Here is a 27,713-nt window from a genome sequence, read left to right as displayed (position 1 = left end):
TATTTGTTAAAGCTTTAGATTATAATATATGGCTGTAGTGGTGAATGTGTGCTCTTTTGATAGACTGGAGTGAGATTATATAATAATTTGTGTAATTGGTTGGAATGTAATGGCCTACTGTACTCCTGCTCTAGCAGGATTGAGCAGGAATAGAGATGAATGTTTGATAATTATTGTGAAACTCCCTTTACAGTAGGCCTACACCTTTTTTTTCCTTTTTGTTTTTTTAAAGGAAACCTATTAACTTTAATGATAAAAAGCAGGCTACTTCTAGAATCTTTTCTCCAATTTACTATGTTTTTCGAAGTAGTTTTTGTTGTCCTTATGTGTACTTTTTTGCAATTTTGTTAGTATTTTTTCTAGTGCTGGTTTTTGCTGTCCTGTTGTGTATTTATTTTTGCGCTTAATTTGGGGGCTACACAAAATGTGTGTGTTTAATCTCTGTTCCTAAAGAGCATGGATGGGTTAATTACAATTTTCAGTTACAATTACAATTCAATTACAGTTATCAGCATTTTTTTCTAATTACAATTACATTTCAATTATTGTTTTTTATCCTCAGAAAGTCAATTACAATCACGTTTTCCATTACTAAAGTTCAATTATAATGAATCACAATTACTTAGCCTGAAATAAATAACCTAATAAAAGTTACTCTTTCTCTTGTGTTAGATTTCTGGTAGCATCTCTTATGATATATGATGATTATTAGGCTATCTAATCAATTAAAATATAGGTTTTTAATATTTTTGAAAATGATAAAATGTGAGAAAGCTTGATATGAAATACATATTAATAATTGTTAACCACATACGGGTAGATCTGTAACATGGTTCCCCAGTTTTATGTTAAATTATAATTGACTTTTCTTTTTTTAGAATTTTCATGGCAATAACAGTTACAAAGTCAATTATCCGAATTCAATTACAACTTAATTACGATGACAGCAACCATTTTAAAAATTGCAATTACAATTGTAATTACACAATAATTATAATTTTAAATTACGCAATTACAATTATAATTGACCCCAATCCTGCTAATGAGTGATACAAGAATAGATTTTGATGTGTGTGTGTGTGTGGGAGAGAGCGAGAGAGAGAGTCTGCCCATGCATGCATGAATATATACATATGTAGGTGTTCGTGTATATGTACTGTATGTATATATGTACTGGACGCATATGTGTGTGTATATTGATATATGTAGAATTCTGTACTTAACATTTTCCCCTTAAATATTATTTATAACTTCATTGCAAATGTTGTTCTACATATATGTAGTGAACGCCTATTTTATTTTAATCTTATTGTTCTTTCCTGTGTACATGGTTCTCACACCTTTTTTTTGGCAATGTAAACCAGTTTTCTCACGACAATAAAGCTGTTTAGAATTGAATTGAATAAGAGAGAGAGAGAGAAAGAGAGAGAGAGAGAGAGAGAGAGAGAGATACGCGCACACAGCTGCTGCTTCTTTTCTTCTTCCTATCAGTCCACACACACACACACACACACACCGTCACTCACACACACGGCGGTATGAGCGTGGGCAACTTTCCGGGCGGAGCCGCGTAGTGTGAGTTGTTCGGCCGCTGAGGAGGGTGAGAGGCTCGGTGTGTGGACGTCTGTAGGAGCCCGAAACATGAGCAGAGGCCAGCGGGCACCGAGCAGCCGTTCACTGAGTGCCGTGGAGGTGAAGAGCAAGGTACGGACGCACGGAGACAGACACACACAGACACGGACAGGCCTGTTCGGCTCTACTCAGCCCGATAACACCAAACCACACAAGCTAATTTAGATGCTAAGTGGCTTGACGGCAGCTCACTGTGTGTGCGCGCGCGCCTCCACCTGTGATTGTTCCGTCAGGTGGTCTCCTCTCATCTGTCCTGTATCTGGGTTTTTAAATGAGGGTCCGTGTACCCCTAGGGGTACGCGATGGCATTACAGGGAGTACGTGTGTGAGAGAGAGTGTGTGTAAAATGAACAAATGAAAGCATGACAACATTCCTACCGATGGTCATGAGCTTTGGGTTATGACCGAAAGAGGAACGAGTTTCCTCCGTAGGGTGGCGGGGCTCCCAGAGATAGGGTGAGATGCCCGGAGTAGAGCCTCTGCTCCTCCGCGTTGAGAACAGTGACTCTGGCACCTGAGTAGTAGAGCTGGGCTTATGTACAAAAACTCATGTTAAATTTGCTGATGCGGAGTAAAGAAAGTAGCGCTTCCAAAACAAGTAGTTTTGGCGCTATATAAGTAATGTTGAATTGAATTGAATTGTAATTTTCTATTTTACCTAAATAGAAAACTCGATATATCTTGAATCTCGATCTATTGCCCAGCTCTACTGATTAGGTAACCTCCCTGAGGTGTTTAGGGCACCTCACCTGTAGGCGACCCTGGAGAAGGCCTAGGACAACCTGGAGAGCCTTTTTCTTCCTGCTGGCCTGGGAACGCCTCAGGATTCCTCTGGCATCTGGGCCTCGCTGCTAAGAATGCTACCCCCACGACTGACCGTGGATAAGCCGTGGAAAATAGATGGATAAAGGAATTAAAAATATGGGGTTAACAATATTTTTTTTGGTTGAAAATGATAATCTTAGTAATGATGAAGGAAATGATCTTGATTAGACTATGAAATGAAAATACAAGCGGTATGGTGAGAGATGATCAGAAATGATAAGAACTGTAGGAATAATTCTGTTTAGGAGGCACTAAATACTGTTTCATTCCACTTATTTACAAAGTTGAATTCTTTAAAATGTGTTTTATCACTCATTCATTCCATCATTATAAAAACAAATCTTTAATTAGGCCTCTTAAATCAAATAACATATTTATAGAAAGGTGAATATATTTATAGAAATGAGATAAACATAGTCTGAATGTTTTTAGGTAGTTTTTGGGGTGATACTCATTATTTATTACTATGATATTAAGGTTATGTTACATTTACAGTATGAAATGGTTAGATTTAGGGCTAAACTTAATGTTAGGGCTACAGTATTTTAGAATAATGGAATGGACCTGCTAGTATTTTGGACTAATTTTAGTGGCCGTGACAAAAGGAACTTTCTCTGATATCATCATCTGATATCGGATGATATCAGGCTACATTAAAATCACTGATACAAGCAGTCCATACCAGACTACGCTCTAGCACTTCTAATATATTTTCCAACACAGAAAAGCTGATTAACCTTAATTTATCAAGGTTATCGTAAAAAATGTAAAGATAAATGTATTTAAGCTACTAATTATAACCAGAGTTTCTGTCAATACATTTTAGGCATACTTTAAATACTTTAGGCATACATTAAAACACAAAGCTTCTTTGAGGCAACTGTTTAATTTAGGCAATGATACCTGTACCTACAAATATCAATATATTTTTATTATTTTCCCAGATAACACTATAATTTATGTTTTTAATCTTTATAAAACAAAGCTGGCATTAAATCTAAATATTTATTTAATTTATCTTCAAAATGTTATTATTAATATGTAAACTTTTTCCTTGTTAGTTTTTGTAAGGTAAAATAAATTAAAGTTAATACCAAATTTTGTAAATTTCTTTAAAAGTATATTATTTTTAATGTAATTTTTCATAGTTGCCCTGAAACAGGAAGTAGATAACTTGCTCGCTATGTGTAATCACGTTAGGGCTTTTCTGATCACATTGGCCTTTTAGTGGCCTGAGTGTGAGAGAACAAGCCTCGGCCAGCCACAGCCAGTTAACCTCAGATCATTTTGCTTTGCTGAGCAACAGTAACCACAACAACTGGTACGTCTGATCAACACAAGGCTAATGGGACGTTGCTCTGTGTGTGTGTCTGCTACACAGCTGCGTGAACATTGGATACCTGGAGCCAGGGATCCCTTAACATTGTGCTGCGTCTGCTCTGCAGAGCCATCCACTTTGTGTTGGTGCTTGGTAAACATGCTGTCAAACATAGATCGATCTGCTCTTAAATGATTTTTTACGGACGCAGGCTTTTTTTTGCTTCAACCTCTTTTAACACTGCATTCCAAAGGGCCTCCGATGTTCCATGATTGTGGGAAATGGATGTAAATTATGGGATTCATTTCCTGAAAGGAAATGGCAAAATTGTTATGATTATCTTTTAAATTATTTTATTAATAAATTATAAAACAATATCAAGCAGAAATTGCAAGCTGACAGAATTAACTCCCACATGCATGTTGTGAGAAAATATCATGTATTTGTATTCGCAATCGGGTAGTTAGAGAGACAGAAATGTCAATTTTCTGGAAAAATCTATAATGACATGACTCGGTCTGCAAAGGGGCAGAACATTTTAAAAGCTTGGGAATAATAAAAAATATAAACTTTTCATATTAATTATTTATTGAAATTTTTGAGTAATTTTAAATAACTGTATCATATCTATACATAAATAAATATTAGAATTCTATGCAAAATAGTTCCATTTAAAGGGAACATATTATTAAAAATCTACTTTTGCAGTTTGTTTGATTACATGTGAGGTAACTTGAGTGTCCACCGGCACACAAAATGTGAAATAAAACCATCCAGTCATTTGTAGGGGTGAGGGATGTTGCAATATGATACGTATCGCAATACTTGGGGTCAAGATATGATATTATCTCGATATATCACAATATTCTACCCAGTTAATATCAAAATTAAACGTAGAGATGAAAAATCAAGTTGCTGTATATGTTCATCAGAAGATATTGATCATTCAGAGGACAAATTGAGTCAAAACTCTTTGCTTCAAAACGTCCTATTTATTATTTATTATTAGTGTTTTTGCACATTTTCACTGAAAAAAAGGAAATGCAGTGTTACACACTGCCATCACAAAATAAAGTGCAACAAGTTTCTTTTCACTGAAACTACTGCATGTAGAAGTCTCAAAGTAACCATTATAACATAATGACGACATTGTAACAACTGTAAGTGAGAACATTAAGGATAAACCACCCTGAGTTACTGATAATGCACAAAAATAAGAAAAAGTAATTTATCCTATTGTGTCAGTTTAAAAACTGATCTGAACAGATTATATGAAAATAAAATGCCTGTGCATACATTAAATTAAAAAAAAATTAAATCCGGGCTTTCGCCTTAATTGGTCATGTATGTTATTACATATATGAAATTTGTCCTCTGCATTTAACTCATCCCTGAGGAGCAGTGGGCAGCGATATTGCGGCGCCTGGGGAGCAGTTAGGCATTAAGGGACTTGCTCAACATCCCACAGCGATGGCCCGGGTGAGAACCGGCAACCCTCCTTACAAGCCCAGTGTCCTTAACCACCAGGCCACCACTCCCCTAAAACACAAAGTATTGCATTACACACTGCCATCATAAAATCAAGTGCATCAAGTAACCATTGCCACACATTGAAACCATTGTAACCACTGAAATATTGCACAAATACACAAAAATATTGATCAAATATATTAAAAAAAAAAAAAAATTGCAATATATTTTGAAATTGTTTTTTTTTGTACACCCCTATTCATTTGTTTGTGGTCTGTGTAAGTCTTACAACACAGAGAAAATTACTCCGTTTCAAATTTTCGGAGTTTGTGACGTCACAAGCGAAGAAAATACACTCCCTCCTCTGGTATCTCCACCCATTGACTCCACCCCCAGTATGTCCTATTGCCTCTCATCGCTAATCTGACGTGTTTGTGACACAATTGGCGCAGCGATTGAACAAAACAAATGATTATCACCTTAAATGCACTATTTCTGGAGTGAGAAAAGCTAAAGAGGAGGAGAAAGAGTGTGTGCGAAGCCGGGTGACAGGGGAGAGAGAGAGCTGATTACTTCTCCCAGCACTTATCATTAACAGCGCCGCTTTTATGGTGTAAATGATCAACTTACGGAGTTACTAAAGGATGAGTTCACTCAGAATGTAGGCTTATTCAAAAAGTTAACCGCTAAAATTTTGTCCCGGGAAGTTGCAGCTGCAGCCGTGTCACTGTAGCGGAGCGGGAGGGATAGGCTGCTGCTCTACACAAATCCAGGGACACACCCCCCAAAACAGAGAGCTCTCACAGAACTTGTTTTTACAGGGTATTCAACCTCTTCTTTTGCTTTATTCATGTTATGTTTTGACCAAACACCATCACAGATACATATGTCATTTAGACCACAGGGAACTGTTTTAAAAGGTGAACATTTTTCATAATATGTCCCCTTTAAAAAAAACCTAATAGCTCAACTAGTGTTGCAAAATAACATAGTCAGAATAATTTATTTTAGCGCCCTTTAAAACAGTGGTTCCCAATTTTTTTTCTATTGCATCCCCCTTTGAAGAATGAAAAATTGGCAGCACCCCCTCATCCCGACATCGCAACACAATTTTATCAAAATGGGTTATAAATCTTTATTAAAAAAAGGTAAAAATTGTGACTATCATTTAAACTTATACAAATAACATAAAATGTGCAATCATATATTATAGAATGGTAATAAAAAAGTTCTTGGGTGCAAATACATTTTTTTTTCTATTTTTCATGCTCAATGTTTAACAAGGCCGTTCTCGTGGTCCCCTTCATGATATTGTGCACCCCAGTTTAAGAACCACTGATCTTAAATATCAGTGTCAGCTTTTCAATATTACTCCCAATTTCTGATTAACTCCAATAAAAAATGCATAGCAAAAGTTTCTATTTTTGAATTCCACCAAAATTCCCAAGCTAAAGTCGGTGCGAGCTGCGCCTGCAATAACATCTGATTGGGGAAAGCTGGTGAAACAGAATCAAAATGGAAATGTGGAAAGTGACGCGGAGATGACACAGAAATGGTTGAACTGAAAAGACAAGCTTATCCTGTAGTTGCGAGTCTCATCCTCACTCTGTCATGTACCAGTGCTATACCGGCTGGAATGTGCGTTCTTATCGAGATGTATGCTTTAGTTTCAATGTATGCTTTAGTTTCAAAAACTAGCAAAAATTGTTTGCTCGTTTTTAGTTCTTTCAGCAATACTCAAACATTGCAAACGCAATAAAGCTCAGGGTATTGTATTGTATTGTGAGACATGAATTGGACTCTGAGTCATTATCAACTAGTGCAGTGCCCGTAGGAAGTATATCTTGCTATAGAAAAATGGGAGGTTAAGTAGCTTTTTCATTGATGGTTTACATGGGAGCTTTAATTCAGAATAAGAGTTAAATCCTCTTTAAACTGACCTTGCAAACACTCAATTCCTAATGCAAATTTAATTATGAATTACACACACACATACACAATTTTTTTTATTATTATTAATACTCACCTTAGTTACAAATCCAACATTGCACACCCTTGAACCAAGCAGCAGCCATGTTGAAAGTCTCAGGTCAATCTGAGCCTGATTAGCAGAGATATTTGAGGAACACACACACAGACAGAGATTCCTTGCTTTTTTAAATAGATGTAAGAACAGGTCTATCCATTTTAAACAAGAAGTAATGTGTTTCCTCAGCCATGAAATGCTTCTGTTTTCCCTCATTTGCATTTGTCTTTGTTGTAAACATGTAAATGTTCTCTGTCTACTTCTCAGTTTGGTGCAGAATTCCGGCGCTTCTCTCTGGATCGGTCCAAGCCGGGTCGCTTTGATGAGTTCTTCAGCCTTCTGCAGCACGTGCATCACATTCCCAACTTGGAGTTGTTGGTGAGCTATGCCGACGTGCATGGGGACCTCCTGCCCATCAACAATGATGACAATTACCTCAAAGCCATCTCCACTGCCAGCCCCCTGCTCAGGCTGTTCCTGCAGAGGAAAGGTAAGCAGCTGAAAGAGAAAAGTCTGAATAGTTTCACAGCATGGAAGGACCTCTCCAAGCTCCATAATTTAGTCCAGCTCATGTAAATCAGGGGTGTCTTTCATTTTGGAAATATTTGGTGATAAAGAGAAAGTAGAAGGTGGACAATGGGTGTGGGAGGGTGCAGGTCTGAGTGGTCTCCCTAGTTAAATGAGAGGAAAAATGTAAATACTTGTTACATTGCTATAATTGACATTATACATGTCGATGTGATACACTGTAGTATGTGTAACGTTCGGTGGGAAATCCGAGCATTTCCATGGATTTTTGAAAGCCCCCAGACATCGGGACAGGACCCACTGGTCAAAGCACCATAAGTGATTGCGCAGAACACACATCCAACTGTGTTCACTCAGCATCCCCTACACCACTGAATCAAGTGAATGGCTTGTTATCACGCTTCTGCAGAGCTTGATGACAACACATTGGTTTCAACGAGGTGTGTTAGAGCAGGGACACACCTACACCCATACAAACACTCACCGATGTGACTATGACGATGCGACGAGGCTGTAAACGGCAACATCTTAGCTTTCACTAACAGTATGGCTGTTTTGGAAATGGCTCACTCTGTACTATGCATTACAAACTCAATGAGTATGTACTATCTACTATATACTATAAGTATGATTAGGATGATGACTGTTCCCACTGAAGTATACTTTGGGATACAGGAAGAGATGCTTTTGTTTAAAAAGGAGATGTTTGATTTTTAGCTTGATGCTGGTCCCAGGACGATTTTAGATTCCACTCGCAATGCATCATGGAGCGGTTGAGAATGACTAGTGTGCCCACCTTACACACAAAATGTCCCCATATAGTATTCCCGCTTACTCAATCTTTTCATACTATCTGTCTAATGTGAACGTACTACATATCATATTTGATGTCAAACTTAGTGTGAGTAGTACGTGAGTGTGACATTTCCAACACGGCCATGGACTTGTTCCGTTCAGACAAATACTAGCAGAGTTAAAGTCTTCTAAGGCCAGTTACAGCAACAACTTTGCTGATGACTTATTTTTTTAGGAATACCAAGATGGAGGCTATTTTCAAATGCATCCATTTCCTCCTAATGGATGCAGTTAAAGGAGCAAATAAAATGCACTTTATAATACTGTACGTTTTTAGAATGCAGGAGGTCGTCTCTGGTCATTCAAACACCAAACGATGGCATGTGATGTTTTCTTGCATTTGAGTACGGGCAGTTCCATTAATTCCTTAAGCAGGTTCTTCCCGATCAGAGGGTTTGAGGTTCTGAGGTACAAACTTTGTTGGTCCCTCATGTGAACAAGGCATTAGCTCCCCAGCTTTGAACCCTGCAGGTCTTGACAAGTTTCAGGGTACTCGATTTACTCAAGACTATTCTGATGATACAAGGTCTTCTCAAAGTGGAATGGAAAGGTGTATTGTAGACTAGACGGAGGACTCAATACCTTGAGCTTCATAACACATAGCAGAAGAAGAGGCCAGATATCCAACAAATGATCAATGATTCCTTCAAGGGAAAGATGGACTCACGTGCAAGGTGCAGGTTAACATGTCATGGCACGAGAACCCCACTTGGTAGACCAGTTATGAACATTGTTTTCCTGGTGACTTTATACCCAAGTATTTCTTGGTTAAATTGGAATGTTTACAGTTTCCAGGTGGGGAGTGTTCTGCTTCAAGCTTTGTTATTGTTGAGTTTGCTTTGTTTGTGTTATTACACCACAGTGCTAACTAATGGTGAAAATGAGCACTGTTTGATTTTCCTGGCCTGACCTTTTATTACGGGTCATTTCTTCTCCAAACCAGAAGTACTAGAACATATTGCTACACATACTTTATCTACACTGTAGGATCTGAATTCTTGTGAATCAAAAACAAGAAGCTCTTGACTGAAGGGATTTTCCCGTCAGTTTGGAGCTGTTCCTAAAGTGCGCTATGAACATAAACCAAAACCAAATCAAGGTGCACTTTCGGATACTGGAGTAGAAACTTTTCAGGTGCAAACAAGCAGAAATTAGAAGAAAAGGGAACCATCTATTGGACAAAGCAAGCGCGTTCTTACACAGCATTCAACAACAGAGCAGCAACAAATTGCATGGTTTTGAGGTTTTTTTTTGTACCCTAGCCAGTTCTCCTGCCCACCCACAATGCTGTGAGCTCTATGTCATCTTTGACACTCTGTGTGTTTGGAATGAGTCGAGAGTGTTTGTGTTTTCAGCACAACTGAATCGCTCTAGATTTTGATTGGAAAAGCTCAGAGTCTGGCTAAAACAAAATTCTAGAATTTGTTTGCGTTTTCACACAGGTCAAAACACAGCGGACTTGAAAAGCAAATGTGTCCTAAAACTATTAAAATGCTCCAGAATGAATAGATTGAGATTGTGACTAGCAATATGAAGCTCATGATGCTTTTCTTCTTCTTTGAATCACTTTGTAAGTGATATCTGTTTATTGTGCTCCTCACCTCTTCATGTTATTGTATTGTGTGTGTGTTTGTGTGTGTGCATGCGTGCGTGCGTGCATGTGTGTTTTGCCCACATAGGCCCCTATTTGCTTCATTGTCAGGAGCTCAAGTTTCAACCCCCATAGACATTGGTCTGTGAACTAAGCGAGTCTGTGTATTCTGAACACTGCACTACACAGCTGTAGTGCAGTGAGCTACAGTACATCATCATCAGCTGATTTGAATTAGGCCTGTACTACAGAGCTGGATTTCCTCTTATCGCACTAACTTCCGGGATTTTATCCGGGTGTCCTATACTACTTAGGCTAACTGAGCGAGTGCTTAAGTCCCACCTCCTGACCAATCAGTTCTTTTGGAAAATGACCTGCCCATTGTTAGAAGATCCTGGTTGGTGCAGATCTGACAGCTGTGCTTAAAAAAAAATATTATTAATGGATAAATGCAATCCTTTCATTTACTGATGAAATACTTTAGGAAAGGTATAGATTTACATCAGATGGACTGATCTACAGTCAGCTGTAGATAAATTAATGATCCGTCCGTATCACCGACTTCCAGGTTCCTCCAACCAACACTCTACCCAGGAATGAGACACTCTGATCATTCATTCTTTCATTCATACTTACATGTAATAATGACGCTGACAGCATCAACAGTGAAACAATGTGCTCTCATCCCAGTGTGTGTGTGTGATAAATTGAAACACGTCTGTGATGTAATATAAGTGTAACTGGCTGATCAATGCGCTGTCCGTTTATCATCCGATTAATTAATGTTGTATAATCTTGTGTCACAAGCTTCCTGCCTGTGTTCCTTAGTTCCTGATTTTTCTGCAGCAAGTGTTGTTTTTTGGTCTGAATTATGGATTTTAATTCTTCATATTTTTAAAGAATTATTCCTCAATTGTGACATAAATTGCTCTACAGTTTCTACTTGTTTATGATTGATCTGACGCTGCCAACTACACTCCTGTCAAAAGAGCAGGCTGAAATCAACTCGCTTAATTTTGCGAGTTGATATCATGCTTTGTAGTCCAGCTTCTCCCTGATGGAGAATGTTTGGTTAGGTGAAGCCCTCTAACGGAGATAAATCCAGGCTTCACTTATCTAGCATCGTAGTACAGGCCCCTAATGTCAGGTTGTGTTTGGTTTTGCTGTGCATCCTTGCGATGAGCTGCTGATTGGCTCCTGTGGAACGGTCAGTTTTGCTTTGTTGGGTCTAAGCTCTGTAGCTCTGCCATATGTCCACATATGAGCTAAGCCACTTTGTCAAGAACAGATTAGTGGGGTCACTGTGGTGTTTCACTTCAACAGTCCACACACACCCAACCAGCCCCAGCCCTCCCCTGTAAGCACACACTGACTCAATTAAAGCTGCTCGTGACAATAAGTGTTTTAGTGTAGGCTTCATAGATCAATTTGCTCAAAAAAATGTAAAAGGTTTAAATTGCCGCTTAAAAGTTTGTTTTGTTCTCTACTGTAAACACTTGGTTTATTGACAATGTTGGAGAAAAGTTAAGCATTGCATTGTGGGATGTGGAGTCCCAAGGATGCATAGAAGTGTTTTTACTTCATTCTTCCTGTGATTTCTGTTTTTTTTCTTTAATATTTTATCAGCTCTGTGTCAGATTTGTAAATGTAATCGTAATGGCTCAGAGATCACTGTTTCGTTATATGTATTTATTTATTTTTTTATTTTTTTAAATGTTTTTTAATTTTTATTTTAAAAATGCAACACAAATGGGGCAGGTCAGATAGACAGGCCAGACAAAATTAAGGATTTGTTACAAATTCCTGGCTTTTGTTTTTTTTTTTGTTTTGGTGTTTGTACAACTCCATTCATCGTACCCTGCCCTGGGACACATTTTCTAGAGAGGAAAGAAAGAAAAATAATGGCAACCCTTTTAAAATGAGTAAACAAAGAGGAGATGTGTGTATGTGTAAGCGACTTGAAAAACTAAGATTGGTGTGCTATCTTTCAGAAAAGGTTCCAAGATACAAATTCTGTCTTTAGATCTTCTCAAGTATTTTATCCCCGCCCCTCCCCCACCCTCACAGACATTTTCTTCTACATGTTAATAGAGTTGGAAATGCCTTGATATCTTTTTCGCCTTTTTTTCTCAAACAGGCTTATTTTAGTCAGTGATGCTAAAAATAGCTGTAATAGCATTGGTTAGATTGATCTGTTGAGTGCGATTTGAATATTCCAGCTCAGGAAGGTGTTGTCAGGGCAGAAAATGAGTGAAACACACATGGGTTAAATCAGCAGGGCAGGTTTGGCGTCTGTCGCAGTTGGGGTTTAGTTTGGGGTAGATTCTTGTCAACTGTGCTTTAGAGAAATGCACTTAATTAAAACTAGATGACACTGCTTTTCACACACTATTAATTATTACTAATAATAGTGCCTGTTATTAATGTTATTATTACTCCAATCATTAGGAAGTAGAAAGCATGAAGTCTTCGGGCCAGACATGTAATTAGAGCTGAGGGGAGACAAGTGAGCGCAGTGTGATAGGAATTCATTATAATGAACTAGAGAGGGAGGGAGGGAGGGAATTGTATTAGTGATGGAGGAATGCAAAGGAGGCCCAGGCTGGGGAGTTTGTAAGAGAGAAATAACCAGGGAGGGAAAGAGTTTGAAGCGAGGGGAGGATTTAGTGTGGAATGTAAGGAGCCTGTGATCACGTCTACAGGGCATATTAGTCAGGACAGCAGGCTAGACTAAACCTGAGCAAACCAAAAGTACACACAAGAGGTAGGAAATGGGTTGGAGGAATATAAGGAGGTGTCTGAGGTGATGAGATGGCAGGATGGGCAGGAAGCAAAGTGAACGTTTGGCTACGAAAAGCTTGAACGGAGTTTCATAGAGGATGACATGAGTGTGAGTGAGTGAATTAGTGTGGCAAAGCAGAAGCACAGTGATGTGGATGTGAAATCAAGAGTTTATTTGAAAACACTGGAAAACATTCTACAGCGAGAATGTCGAGCTAAAATTGTCACAAAAAGATGAAAATTAGACTATTTTATTAGATGAAAATGAACTAAAGTATAAAAATAAAATGAAATAAAACTAAATAAAATGAATCAAAAATAAAACTAAATCAAATTCAAATATATGAAAAGAAAATGAAATAAAATGCATCTAAATAAAATAAAATAAATCAAATTCCAATATAACAAATAAAAATAAATGCGCACTTCCTTAGCCTCCTTCCCACCAGGCAGCGCTAGAGCGAGCCTGTTAAAAAATTTTGCAGAAAAATTATAATTAATCAATTAATAAATATATAAAAAGCTGTGAGCAACTAATTGCTAACTAATTGAAAAGTTAGAAAAAGGATAGTAATAAATGAATAGACAAAATTAATCCAAAAATTAATTGACAAGAAAAACACATAAAATGAACAGTAACAAGCAAAAATATACAGAATGACAGAAAAACACCCAAAACAACAACCAAAAGACATAATCATTTGTTGTTTCCTGTGTTAATGTTCACATTGGTCATTATTCTAAATGCTCCATTAATGATTTTTGTGGCCCCTGCTGTGATAAAAGTTGCCAACATCCTCTTTACAGCATTCTTACAATAATTATAATCATGAAAATAATAATAATAATAATACTCAAGGGAAAAAATCCACAGCATTGTCACATTTAACAAATCACACATATGCATACAATTTGTTCTGGTTTACAGCTTGCCACACATGCTCAGTTAAAGAGATCTTTTTATGTGGCTACTTGCATTAAATTGGGTTGGGTTTAACTGAAGAGAGGCTTTATTTACACTGTAATAGTTTGGTCAGGTAAATAATGCTGTTTATTGACACTGAGTAAGAAGTCTGACGTGTTAAGTTAATGTTTACTTTCAGTTAAAAAAAAGCCTCCAAAAAAAATTGTGTTCCTGAAAGTTGGTGGATTTTTTGAAAGCTGCAAGAAAGTGACATTCTTCTCACTTTTCTAAGGTGGTGATTCAGAACTTTGTCATGAACACACTTTATTTTATCATTGTAGATAGAAACCAAGTCACAGTTGCCTCAGACAATGGATATACAGTAGTTGCAGGTAAACAGAAGGCGATTTAAAGAGTGAAAGGTGGAAGCTCATGCAGCCATGGAGAATGAAGAGGAACCAATTTAAGCACAATTCAGTCAACAATGACCACACACAATGTGCTGATTTGAGAAGTACATCAGTAATCTGACTTCTACTTTTCATGTGGTTTTTCCTATGTATTTCATGTATTTTAAATAATGAAACTGAATCTCTCCTGTTGGTGCAGGTTTCTAATAATGGCTGATGAACTCCAGCACATGAGCTAGAAATCTTTTAAATAATAAATCTTTAGGTAATTTATCAAACTGTTAGCTACGTTTCACACCCAGGCTTCCTTTTGTTTGAGCTTGGTCTATACCTATCACAACCTCGCTGCTTTTCAGCTGTTGTTTCAACCAATTGAACGATGTTTGAGGAAGTAATATCTCACCACACATTCCTTAGGACCTCAGTAGGTGAACACAACTCAACACTTCTGTATTTGTTAAAATACATCCCTCCCTTTATTCTCTATCTATCCTTTATTTATCCCTCATCCTTCAATATTTATCATTATTATTATTTTTATTGTTGCTGGGTTGTTTCTTTGTTTTTTGGTTTTGCTTGCTTGTTTCTTTGTTCTTTGTTTTCTTTGTTTTTTGTTTTGCGCACCGTCTACCAAGACAAATTCCTTGTACTGTCCTAAAAAACTGTACTTGGCCATTAAAACATTGATGTGCTTATGGACACCCTTACAGAATACGGATATATGTAAATGGAGCTATGAAATAAATAACACAGGTTATCACCTTCAACTATAGATCAGACCAGGCGATCGGGATAATTATGAGATGGACTGGGAAGCAAAATTTTTCAAATTTGTAGGTGTTTTTCTACCTCAAGATCAAGGTCAATTGAAATCCTGTTCCAAAGTCTGCCAGTGGAGGAAACAGCTGCAGCTGCCTAAAAATAAGAGTTACTATCAAGCTGCTGAATTTAAACAACCCTTCCTACTCAGCATGAATTGAAGTTAGCACAACAGATGGTAGGGATGTAACGATTTAAAGTTAAAAATCGATTCATAGGTATCACTTTTCACATCGATACTGTGAAAATTTAATCGCAGTACTTTTTTTTAAACAGCAGAGGGCGCTATATATTTATCCTTTTCATCCAGAAGTGTTAACGGCGGGCGGGATCTGCTACTACTTTCTTTCTGGCCACCTTCTACTCTTAAACATGTTTAATAAATGATTCCTTACCCCCCGAAAGAATATCTGTAATATTACGTGAATATCTGTAAAAGTCACGTTTTTCTATTAGCTCTGTCTGCTAGCGCATAGCATCTCTTCTTCACTGCTAGAATAACTGCATGCCAACTGACCACTGGGTTACCAAACAAATATCTGACGTAAATACAGCGCAAGTCCAATTGTTAAGGCACAAAATACATTTTCAGTTGCGCTTTTAAAAAGAAAAATAACTATTATGCAGTTTTGTATTGTTTACTATAGAACCAGAATTTAAATTAATAGGCTTCTTCTTCATTTGTATTATTCCTTTATTTATTTCATTCAACATTTATTTTTAGTTCAACTGCATTGTTTTGAATAGTTTATCAAGGGATTCTTTTGACAATGAAAAATAAAAATGAAATACTACAGTATTTTCTAGTTTTTTTCTCTCCCCAAAAAATAAAGAAATATTTTTCAGTCATTTGTCTACAGTCCCATTTTGTAAAATAAATCGTGAGAGAATCGTATCATGAACCCAGTATCGTGAATCGAATCGTATCGGGAGTTGAGTGAATCGTTACATCCCTAACAGATGGAGTTCCAGTTCAAAAGATGTCTAACTCTTTTTTTATATTAAATGTAGATAATACCTTTTAAACAACTAATGTTAAACATGTGAACATAGCAAACAGCTCACTGTGTTGGGATTTATTTATGTAGCCAATCACACGTGAGGATGGGATCACATGATCCTTACTTTAAAGTATAAAGCAGGGCAGACAGGTGCCAGATTTGAATGTGTTTGCTATTGAAGAATGTAAAGCTCATGTGTGAGAAGGAATGAAGAGGAGTTGGAGACCAGAGGGTTCAGTTTACCCACAGCTGCAAGACTTTTGTGCCAGAGCCCAAAAGAGCTAAACTCTCAGAGCAAACAGTAGTAGTAGTTTATCCATTTTCATTTCATTCTCCTTCCTTGTTTAGATGACTTTACTGCCTATTCAATTTAGAGTTAACTGATGTTTATATGCTTCAGATGACTTATGGAAGCCAGGAGGGTCGCGCTGACACTGTGCAAGATTACGATGCAAAAATGTCCATTTGTGACCCTCAGCCATCCGTTTTATGGGAAAAATACTGGTGATGCACTGAAGATTCGGCCACTGAAAATTTGGCTCAAAAGTGCATTTTCGCTTTTTGTCCGAAACAGGATGTTGTGAAGATGCAAGCAAACACCGTGGTCAGCGCACGTTTGTCTTGAAACGGACCAACAGCTACTGTATTTCAATACATCTGAATACTAAAGCATTTTCTAAGCAGAGGTTGAGACGGAGCGTGTAAGTGGGATTTATATTTTGTGTTACGTCGACGCTGTAGTTACGTGTAGCCCCCCATCAAAATGGACCCCTGCACTGCAGCCAGAAGCGTGGCTGCACATTAGCAGCATGAATCCAGTTTCAGTACACGTTTCACAGAGATCCTCTGATCTTCATAACGACTGCACTTGGTCGCTGTTATAAAGATCATTACTTGGATGGGATTACCAGCGCACACAAGAAATTATGCACGCCTCAATGAAAACAGAGAACCTGCTTGGACACGCCCACAGAGCAGGAAAGGAGAACAGAGCTCACAGAGTCAGGAACAGACTTCACTATTGAAGCGAGCAGCTGATCATCATCAAAAACATCAATGCACTTTGTGTTTTAATCTGAGAACATATTTAATTTGACTCTTTCAGCAGCTCAGTCAATTATAGGCCTGTACAATATTGTACAGTGCATATACAAAGTATTCACAGCACTTCGCTTTTCCCACATTTCATCATGTTACAGCCTTGTTCCAAAAGGGATTCAATTAATTTTTTTCCTCAAAATTCTACACACAATAACCCATAATGACAACATGAAAAACATTTTTTTTTAAGTGTTTGCAAATTTATTAGAAATAAAGAATGAAAATATAACATGTACATAAGTATTCACAGCCTTTGCTCAGTACTTTGTTGTGGCACCTTTGGCAGCAATTATGGCCTCAAGTCTTTTGGATTATGAAGCCACAAGCTTGGCACATCTATCTGTGGCCACTTTGGCCCATTCCTCTTTACAGAACCGCTCGAGCTCCATCAGGTTGGATGAGGAGCGTCGGTGCACAGCCATTTTCAGAGTTGTTCAATGGGACTCAAGCCTGGGCTCTGGCTGGGCCACTCTAGGACATTCACAGAGTTGTCCTGAAGCCACTCCTTTGATATCTTGGCTGTGTGCCTAGGGTCGTTGTCCTGTTGAAAGATAAACCGTCGCCCCAGTCTGAGGTCAAGAGCGCTCTGGACCAGGTTTTCTTCCAGGATGTTTCTATACATTACTGCATTCATTTTTCCCTCAATCTTGACTAAACATCCCCACAGCAAGATGCTGCCACCACCATGCTTCACTGTGGGGATGGTATTGGCCAGGTGATGAGCGATGCCTGGTGTCCTCCAAACGTAACGCTTGGCATTCACGCCAAAGAGTTAAATCTTTGTCTCATCAGACCAGAGAAGTTTTTTTCTCATGGTCTGAGAGTCTTTCAGGTGCCTTTTGGCAAATTCCAGGCGGGCTGCCATGTGCCTTTTACTAAGGAGTGGCTTCCGTCTGGCCACTCTACCATACAGGCCTGATTGGTGGAGTGCTGCAGCGATATTCGTCCTGCTGGAAGGTTCTCCTCTCTCCACAGAGGAACCCTGGAGCTCTGTCAGAGTGACCATCGGGTTGTTAGTCACCTCCCTCACTAAAGCCCTTCTTCCCCGATGACTCATTTTAGAGGGACGGCCAGCTCTAGGAAGAGTCCTGGTGGTTCCAAACTTCTTCCATTTACGGATGATGGAGGCCACTGTGCTCATTAGGACCATTAAAGCAGCAGAATTTTTTCTGTACCCTTCACCAGACCTGTGCCTTGAGACAATCCTGTCTCGGAGGTCTACAGACAATTCCTTCGACTTCATGCTTGTGGTCTGACATACACTGTTAACTGTGGGACCTTATATAGACAGGCGTGTGCCTTTCCAAATCATGTCCAATCAACTAAATTTCCAATTAGGCTGTAGAAACATCTCAAGGATGATCAGTGGAAACAGAATGCACCTCAGCTCAATTTTGAGCTTGATCTCAAAGGCTGTGAATACTGATTTCATTTTTTATTTTTAATAAATTTGCCAAAAATCTCAAACAAACGTTTTTAAGTTGTCATTATGGGGTATTATGTGTAGAATTTTGAGGAAAAAAGTGAATTTAATACCTTTTGGAATAAGGCTGTAACATGATGAAATGTGGGAAAAGCAAAGCACTGTGAATACTTTCCATATGCACTGTATAATTGGAGTCAAGTTAAACATTTTATTTTATTGTATATTGTGCATTGTTGGAATGTCAGTGCTAAATTCATATTTTCATATTTTTAATTGATTTATTCTTTGAAGCAATAATAATGATTTATACTATGACAATGCTTTAATATTAGTGAGGTGAGTACACATTTAAAGCCACAAATTTGATTATACTAATAATTGGCATTGAAATTTATTTCGGTGTTTCAGGTTTAGTCTTTGGTTTTGGCCAAGAATTTTCATTTTGGTGCACCCCTAAATATGTGATATAGTCACAAAACATGTACGTGAGGGTTTAGTTCATGTCATATAGCTATTTCCAATCGTTCTTTTATCCATATGCAACCTGTGTCCAATCTGTTAAAGACAGTTTGAACAGCACAATTTTTTGAAATGTGATAAACGTCACAATTCTGTGTCCCAGGAAGAGAGACGGGAAAACACATGTTCATGCAGGTCACTTCAGGGTCATGTTCAATTCATCCCCTGATAGAGAACACATTTGATGTGAATATAAGTGAACACACACAAAAAAACTGATTAAAAAAATAAATCTGGATTGTGATTTAAAACCTGCTGTGTAAACAGGTTCTCTGGTGCAAAGTAATTGTGTGTGAGGGTGACATTCTTGAAAGAGCCAAAGATAAAGTGTTGCTCTGTAACAACCATCAAAAGACTGTGTTTGGCCTAATGCCTCATGGGAAATGAAACATGAGGCTGCCCCTCTGCCCGGGAATAAGTGACGCTTTGTTTTGGTTTTGGGGCTGAAGTGGGAGTGGCCGAGAGCATACCTGTCAGAACCTTTATCAACCTCCTGAGAGCATACGTTCTCCGATTACACACACACTCTCTCTCGCTATCTCACAAGCAGAGGAATTCAGACTGTGACTGACAATGTCTGACTTGGTGAGCTGTTTTCATCTAAAAACAAAATTTACTGTCATAAAACGTGAAAGCTCATAAATGAACAGTCACGATACAAAGCACCACACTGCCAGATGTTAATATGTAGCAACTTGTGTTGTCCTGGTTAGCTATTAAAAGCCAAGGTCCTTTTTTTCCCTCCTTGCGCTGTGCATGTTGTAACCCTGCCAGCTGTATGGGTTAAAGTCTGAAGTGCACGGACTGTATAGGAAGCCCCTCCATCTGAAATACTGTAGTGTATCACTGTAGTCAAACACTGCGCTCTGTGAAACCATCATAACTTACTTTCTTTTTACATTTGTAGCATTTCATAATTCTAAAATTAGAATAAAATCAGTTTGTTCAAAAAGTCAGGTTACGTGCATACATGCACATGAGTATGTGCATCTTTGTGAGGTGTACAGGCCTCTCTGCTGTCTCAGCTGTGAGAGGTGAGTCTTGTTTCAAGCTATTGCTAAAAGATTAATGGGGACAGTAATCATCTGCTTATTAGGGGCCAGGAATCTTTTGTTACCCATGTTCTGGTTCTTCTGAGGAACTCTTACTTCCAATAAGTGAACGATCACCAAACTTTGCACAAAGGTCCAGTCTCATCCCAGATCGTCTCAGCTGCAAAAACAGGCCAATCGTCCTAAACGTGGCGCTACAGCAAGCCTCTAAAGTTTGATATTTGGAAAATTCACAATAAATCAATCACATGTGCTACAGATTTGAAACTTTCACCAAAATGTTGCCCCAACACTGAAAAAACTTTTGTCCATCAAAACCTTTTGTAAGTTATGAAGTCCATCACTCTGTTATTATCAAAAACTGTAAAATGTATTAAACCACAATTGATGCTCAATTGACACTAAACTGTCCTACACAAACATCCACACAGATTTATGATTGATCAAAAATCGAGTCTACAGTACATTAAAATGTTTGAGTGTAAACATATACTTTTACATTGTTATTCAATACATTATCAACGTTCATTAAAAAAATGACAAAATTTGAGGGTCGTTGTGGATGATGTTTGGAAATTATTAGAATTTTATCACAAAAACTTAATTTTTTCCAAAATGTTAATTTTCACTCTCATGCTAACAATTGGAGTCAATGCAAAAATGTCCTATTTAGGCATCAGTTTTTCACTTATGGAGCCAATAAATCAGTGTTGAAAACTAATAAACGATATCTCCATGCTAAATACAGCTGCTGTCTTGCTCACAGGTGACTGGTTAAATTGATTGGTGAAGCTACAGGTGACATTTCCATGATCTAATTAGCTCAGTGACATAGAGCAGTGTTTTTCAAATAGTAGTACGTGTAACCCTAGGGGTACGTGTCACGGAGTGAGCCGTGACGCTCACACAATAACCACAGTTAGTTACTGACCTCAGCATCTATGCAGGGAAAGGCCTACCAGCATATGTGTTTGTTGGTTAGCAGCAAACTCACCACCATGGTCACAGGAGCACTTCCATTTTCAGGAAACCAGAGGGACTAACCCAACTCATGTAAATAGGGGTGTTTGGTGGGCTGGTGTTGGGTCAAACCATTTGTACAGGGGTGTTTGTGTAATTTTTGTTTGTTATGGATTTTAAAAACATTTAAGGTGAATTAATTTACATGAAGTTATTCTGTATGATTGAGTAATTAAGGTTTGTTGTTTTGTGTGTTGCTTGTATGATTATTTGGTTTGTTATTAAGTTAATTGATTTTAGATGGGGTTTGGTTTGTCTGTGGGAGGAGTTACAGTTAGAGGCTGCCTATAAAGGGAGCACAGCCTCAGTTGCTAGAGAGGACCCTGAGTGAGCAGACCTGTTAAAACTGATGGCAACAAACAGAGGGTAAAGTCCATGTTCAGGATTTGCAAAAAATATAGCCTGGCATCTCAATGCCCTTTTCTTTTTGTTTTGCTCAAGTTTTTGGTTTTCTGTTTTGGGGGTTTCACTGTAAATATATTGCACCTGACAAGGAAGAAAAATAAATAGAAAAAGCTTGAAACGTATTTCTACTCTCGAGTCTGTCTGTCCCCTCCGCTGCCGGTCATCCTTACCACATTTGGTGTCAGAAGTGGGAGGAAGGAGGTGGACTGAAGAAGGACAGGCAATAATAGAGAAAGAAGAAGAAAAAAAAAAAAAAAAAAAATGGAGACCAGGACGAAAAGACCTGAAGAGAGCGCTGCTGAGGTGACAGAGGTCAGTGTTATGATAGCCGCCGAGGGTGGATGATCTGGTTGAGCGCCTCGGCAAAGCAAAGTACCGGAGCACGCTGGACTTATGCAAAGGGTACTGGCAGGTGCCATTGGCGGAGGACAGTAAAGAGCTGACCGCTTTTAGGACACCATTTGGGCATTTCCAGTTCACTGTACTTCCTTTTGGATTGCATGGGGCACCCGCTACCTTCCAGCGGTTAATGGACAGAGTCCTCAGGGGGACAGAGGGCTTTGCAGCTGCCTACTTGGATGATATTGTTGTGTACAATACCAGCTGGGAGGAACATTTACGTCACCTGGGTCATATCCTGTCTTTGATAAAAGAGGCAGGCCTGACCATTCACCCCAAAAAGTGCACCTTGGCAAAGGAAGAGACTTCTTACCTCGGCTACATATTGGGTCGGGGTGTCATCCGGCCTCAAGTGGGCAAGGTGGAAGCCATCATGTCTGCAGAGCGACCTACCACCAAGAAGCAGGTACGCTCGTTTTTGGGGTTGGTGGGTTGGTATAGACGCTTCATCCCAAACTTTTCAGAAGTAGCGCTGGTACTGACTGAACTGACACGGAAAAAGCAGCCCAATAAGGTTATTTGGACTGAGGACTGTGAAACAGGCTTTTGGGCCCTAAAAAACTCTTTATGCCAGGAGCCGGTGCTGATCAGTCCCAACTTTGATGAGACATTTACACTTCAGACGGATGCATCAGAGCGAGGCTTGGGCGCTGTGCTGCTGCAGGTGAGCCATGGACAGCTACGCCCTGTGGCTTATATTAGTCGCAAAATCCTACCAAGGGAGTGTAACTACTCCACCATTGAGAAGGAGTGCCTGGCAATCAAGTGGTCCTTGGACTCTTTCAGGTATTACCTGATGGGTCGTAAGTTTGTATTGGAAACGGACCACAAGGCACTGTCATGGTTGGGGCGTATGAGAGACACAAATGCACGTATAACCAGGTGGTTCTTGGCTATACAGCCTTTTGACTTTCAGGTGTTGTACCGTTCTGGGAAATTGAATTGCACTGCAGACTTTCTCTCCAGAGTGCCACAGGGGGCATCTCGAGAAGGGGGGGGAAATGTCACGGAGTGAGCCGTGACGCTCACACAATAACCACAGTTAGTTACTGACCTCAGCATCTATGCAGGGAAAGGCCTACCAGCATATGTGTTTGTTGGTTAGCAGCAAACTCACCACCATGGTCACAGGAGCACTTCCATTTTCAGGAAACCAGAGGGACTAACCCAACTCATGTAAATAGGGGTGTTTGGTGGGCTGGTGTTGGGTCAAACCATTTGTACAGGGGTGTTTGTGTAATTTTTGTTTGTTATGGATTTTAAAAACATTTAAGGTGAATTAATTTACATGAAGTTATTCTGTATGATTGAGTAATTAAGGTTTGTTGTTTTGTGTGTTGCTTGTATGATTATTTGGTTTGTTATTAAGTTAATTGATTTTAGATGGGGTTTGGTTTGTCTGTGGGAGGAGTTACAGTTAGAGGCTGCCTATAAAGGGAGCACAGCCTCAGTTGCTAGAGAGGACCCTGAGTGAGCAGACCTGTTAAAACTGATGGCAACAAACAGAGGGTAAAGTCCATGTTCAGGATTTGCAAAAAATATAGCCTGGCATCTCAATGCCCTTTTCTTTTTGTTTTGCTCAAGTTTTTGGTTTTCTGTTTTGGGGGTTTCACTGTAAATATATTGCACCTGACAAGGAAGAAAAATAAATAGAAAAAGCTTGAAACGTATTTCTACTCTCGAGTCTGTCTGTCCCCTCCGCTGCCGGTCATCCTTACCACAGTACGCAATAGCACAATGGGGGTACTTGAGAGATAGTGGAAAGTTAACAAACAAAAGCATTGAAAATATAGTTTTACAATATTTATTTTTTGTTAGAAATGATAATCATAATAATGATGATGGAAATGATCTTGATAAGAACAAGCATTTAAAGTACAAAAGTCAGTCTGGCATGAGGTGACTGGAAATTCTAAAAAACCGTAGAAATAAATCTATTCAAAAGGCACCAAATACTGTTTCAATCCACTTATTTAAAGAATGAGATTCTTTCAAATATGTTTTATCACTCATTCATTCCATCATTATGCTCTATAGTTGTTTTTTCATAGTATTTTGAGCAAATTGTTGTCGTCGGACAAAGGGGTACTATGATTCAGAAATATGGGAAAAGGGGTAGTTGAGTTTGAGAACCACGAACATAGAGGATGTTCCATCATGAAATAGGTATGGCTTAATGATGTGTTTGACTTACTGATTTATTGACTAATCATTGCAGCTGTAGAATTCCTATTTTTATTATCTTATTAATTATCTTACTAATAAACAAAGCGCATTGTCTCTTTTGCCAGAAATTGTGAGTTGAATTGATTCTAATGTGCATTTTTCATCTTCCTCTACTCTGCTTGTTGCTCAGAATTGCCTACTTTTGCCTAAAATTGCCCGTCTCTGACTGTTGCTGACTGTCTGCTTCCCGTTTGTTTGACAGAGGTCGATCATTAGTGGATGGTCAGCAGAGATGATCAGTGTTAAGAACGTTACTTTAAAAAAGTAATTAGTTAAAGTTACTCACAACTTGTTCCAAAAAGTAACTGCGTTAGTAACTGAATTACTCTATAATAAAAGTAACTCATTACCAAGGAAAGTAACTATTTGCGTTACTGTAAAAAAAAAAAAAAAGTTGCTCTATGTCAAAGAATTCACATTTTTTAGATGCGTGTGTTGTGAGGTGCTTCATTAAATTTGAGTTGCTTACAACAGATGTGGACAGTCTTCACTCCTGGTTATAATGTACACTTCGCATGCACGTTCTTGCCTTTGACCACAATTAATTTAAAGTAGTGTTTGCATCGTCACCTTAAAAATGCCAATCATAATCGCTCACCTTGTTTTTAACCCGCCTCCTTTTGCTGGCACATGTGTAAAAACACTGGCTCTGATTGGCTACCATGAAACATGACGCCGCCTAAGCCAATCATAATCGCTCACCTTGTTTTTAACCCACCTCCTCACTACAGCTGAGTCAGAAGCCAGGGTTGCTTTCGGATAACGGTTCATTCAATCATGCATGTAACGCACCGCATTTAACGTTCAGTAACGATAACGGCGTTGTAACGGCGTAAAAAGTAACTAGTTAGATTACCCCGTTAATAACGCCGTTATTTTAAACACTGTTATTCCAAACACTGCAGATGATGCCTGATGAACTGTGTGTGATGCACCTGAAACACTAACCAGCTTCTCTTTTGTCTCCATGTTGTGTTTTTCAGAAGAAGCAGATTACTCCACATTTGGTACGGACTCGTTAACCAGAAAGAAGAACACGGGGCTTTCTGCTGTTCTTCTGCGAGCCGACGCCAACAGAAAGAAGCCTCCCGTCATCATCAGCCTCCCTCGAGACTTCCGGCCCGTGTCCTCCATCATCGATGTGGATATTCTTCCGGAGACACACAGGCGTGTTCGCCTCTACAAGCACGGCCAGGAGAAGCCGTTGGGTTTCTACATCCGTGACGGTTCCAGCGTGCACGTCACTCCCCAGGGTCTGGAGAAGGTCCCTGGGATCTTCATTTCTCGCATGGTGCCTGGTGGCCTGGCTGAAAGCACGGGTCTGCTGGCTGTCAACGATGAAGTTCTGGAGGTGAATGGCATTGAGGTCGGGGGGAAGTCTCTGGACCAGGTGACGGACATGATGATCGCCAACAGCCACAATCTCATTATCACCGTCAAGCCGGCCAACCAGCGTAACAACGTGGTTCGAAGTGCAGGGGGCGGGGCAGCGTCCGGCAGCTCGGGACGCTCCTCGGACAGCGGTGCCAGCTATTATGGCTACTTATCCCATGGGGGGGTCGGGACCCCCACCTCCACACCATCGCACATCATCCAGAACTTTCCCGTCTGTGAGCTGGACAGCGACGAGGAAGACGAGGACCTCATAATCGAGGCGGGAGGGGAGGCTGAGCCAATCAGACGCACTCCCTCCGACTACAGCATGCCCTCGCTTCCTCGATACGAGCCACACCTCAACCTCCGCTCCTCCTCGGCCCTCGCCCTCCAGGCCAACGGGAAACTGCCCACCAGTGGCAGCAACGGATCGCTGAGCGCTGCCGCCTCCACGGCTCCGTCCCCTGAGAGGAGGCTGGAGAGGCGGAGTCTGGAGGAGGATGGCACTGTTATCACACTGTAGGCGGGGCATCGGCGCACCCTAGCTCTTAAAGCCAGAGACAAACACTACACACACACGTTCAGTGCTTCATTTACTCACAGCCTTGGACTTGTCTGCGCCTCCAGAACAGAGCTCTGATCACTGATGGGGAAACAAACCAATCTCTGTTCATCCTTTTCTTCTTTGAGTCTTCTGCTCTGTTCCACTCAACACGTTTAGGAGGCTGTGAGTCACACTTTCCATCCCTCCATCGATTCTGTCATATAACATTTTCCTTCACGTCCTCGCTCTCTATTGGAGCAAACAGATCTGTTAGTTTTACACTGTAATGCAGTGTGAAGGCTAATTTCCTCCCTCCTCCTCCTCCTTCTTGTCTTTTAATTCTGCAATCACTTGGACGTAACTCGGCCCTTCGATTTGACACGATCAAGGAAAATGATTTAACATTCTGAAATGGCAAAAGCAATTTTTATCTTTTTTTTTCTTTACTATTATATGTAATTTATAATCATATATGATATATATTTATATATAACAATTAAAAAATACCTATATTTCATTGATATATAATAATTTATTTATATATATTTGTAGAAACTAAACCCCAAACAATGATTTGTATGAAAACAAATGTATTTGGTATGAAGTAGTGTTGGTTCTGTCACATTTTAGTGAAACTATTTTTATTTGTTGTATTTTGATGTCAAAATGTAAGTGTGACTTTCATCTATGGGTTGAAACCCGGATATTACAATTCAGTTTTGCTATTGGCTGAGAAATGTGGCCGATGATTATTTGGTGGCTTCTTTCGTCACTAACCACCACTGTTGGCCCCCCTCCTATAAAAACTGGCACCTGTGTCGACTGACTGACGGGGCTGCTGTTAGAGTGTGAGTGGGTGTGTCTTTACTGCTCCAGGAGCCCCGCCCATCATCAGACTGGAATGGATGGACGTCAGCCAAAAACCCCAGGTTTTTGTTACTGTTTAAAATCTGTCCCCAGCATGACACGGTTATATCTTGCATGCATGATTCTGGATATATATACATATCATGCTTTTCTACGCTACTTTTCCTAAGGAACCTGGTGACGGAAAGTCTCATAGGTGTAGCAAACAGATAAAAATGTCAATTTACACTGACAATCTTGTTCAAGTTCTCACTCTACATAATCACTCTATTGCGTGGGAGTGATTACAGAAAATGAAATGCAAATATCTCTATGACACGGACTAAACTAAACCCTCATGTTTTGGGGACAATATCACACATTTCCATGGTACTTTTTCTATAAAACGAATGGCTGCGTGTCCAGCAAGTGAAGCAAACAGACATATCAAATGCCTCGCAACATAACCCTTTGGTATTTCAGCGAAACCCGACCACCAAAAGTTATATGAAGCATATAGGGCCTTTCTTCTGAAATGGGATAAGGATATCCAGGATATCTCTCTGTTAGCGGGCTTCACCTAACCAAACATTTTCACAGAACAGCTGACGAAGCAGGATATGAACAGATTCACTTAATCC

The 27,713-nt window shown here is 39.4% G+C and overlaps 1 protein-coding gene across 1 annotated transcript; it reads left to right on the top strand.

Moving 5' to 3' along the window:
- Window positions 1–1,460: 1,460 nt before the first annotated feature.
- pard6b (par-6 partitioning defective 6 homolog beta (C. elegans)) lies at window positions 1,461–26,764 on the top strand. The gene is made up of 3 exons (XM_028453251.1): window positions 1,461–1,704; window positions 7,539–7,761; window positions 25,292–26,764. Exons 1-3 carry the CDS (start codon window positions 1,642–1,644, stop codon window positions 26,203–26,205), a joined length of 1,200 nt encoding a protein of 399 aa, XP_028309052.1. The 5' UTR covers window positions 1,461–1,641; the 3' UTR covers window positions 26,206–26,764.
- Window positions 26,765–27,713: the final 949 nt, after the last annotated feature.

This window comes from Gouania willdenowi, chromosome 7, assembly GCF_900634775.1.
Source record: "Gouania willdenowi chromosome 7, fGouWil2.1, whole genome shotgun sequence".
NCBI classification, from domain to species: Eukaryota; Metazoa; Chordata; class Actinopteri; order Blenniiformes; family Gobiesocidae; genus Gouania; species Gouania willdenowi.
The sequence above is the reverse complement of the archived record's forward strand: the minus strand, read 5'-3'. Positions and strand labels throughout refer to the sequence as shown.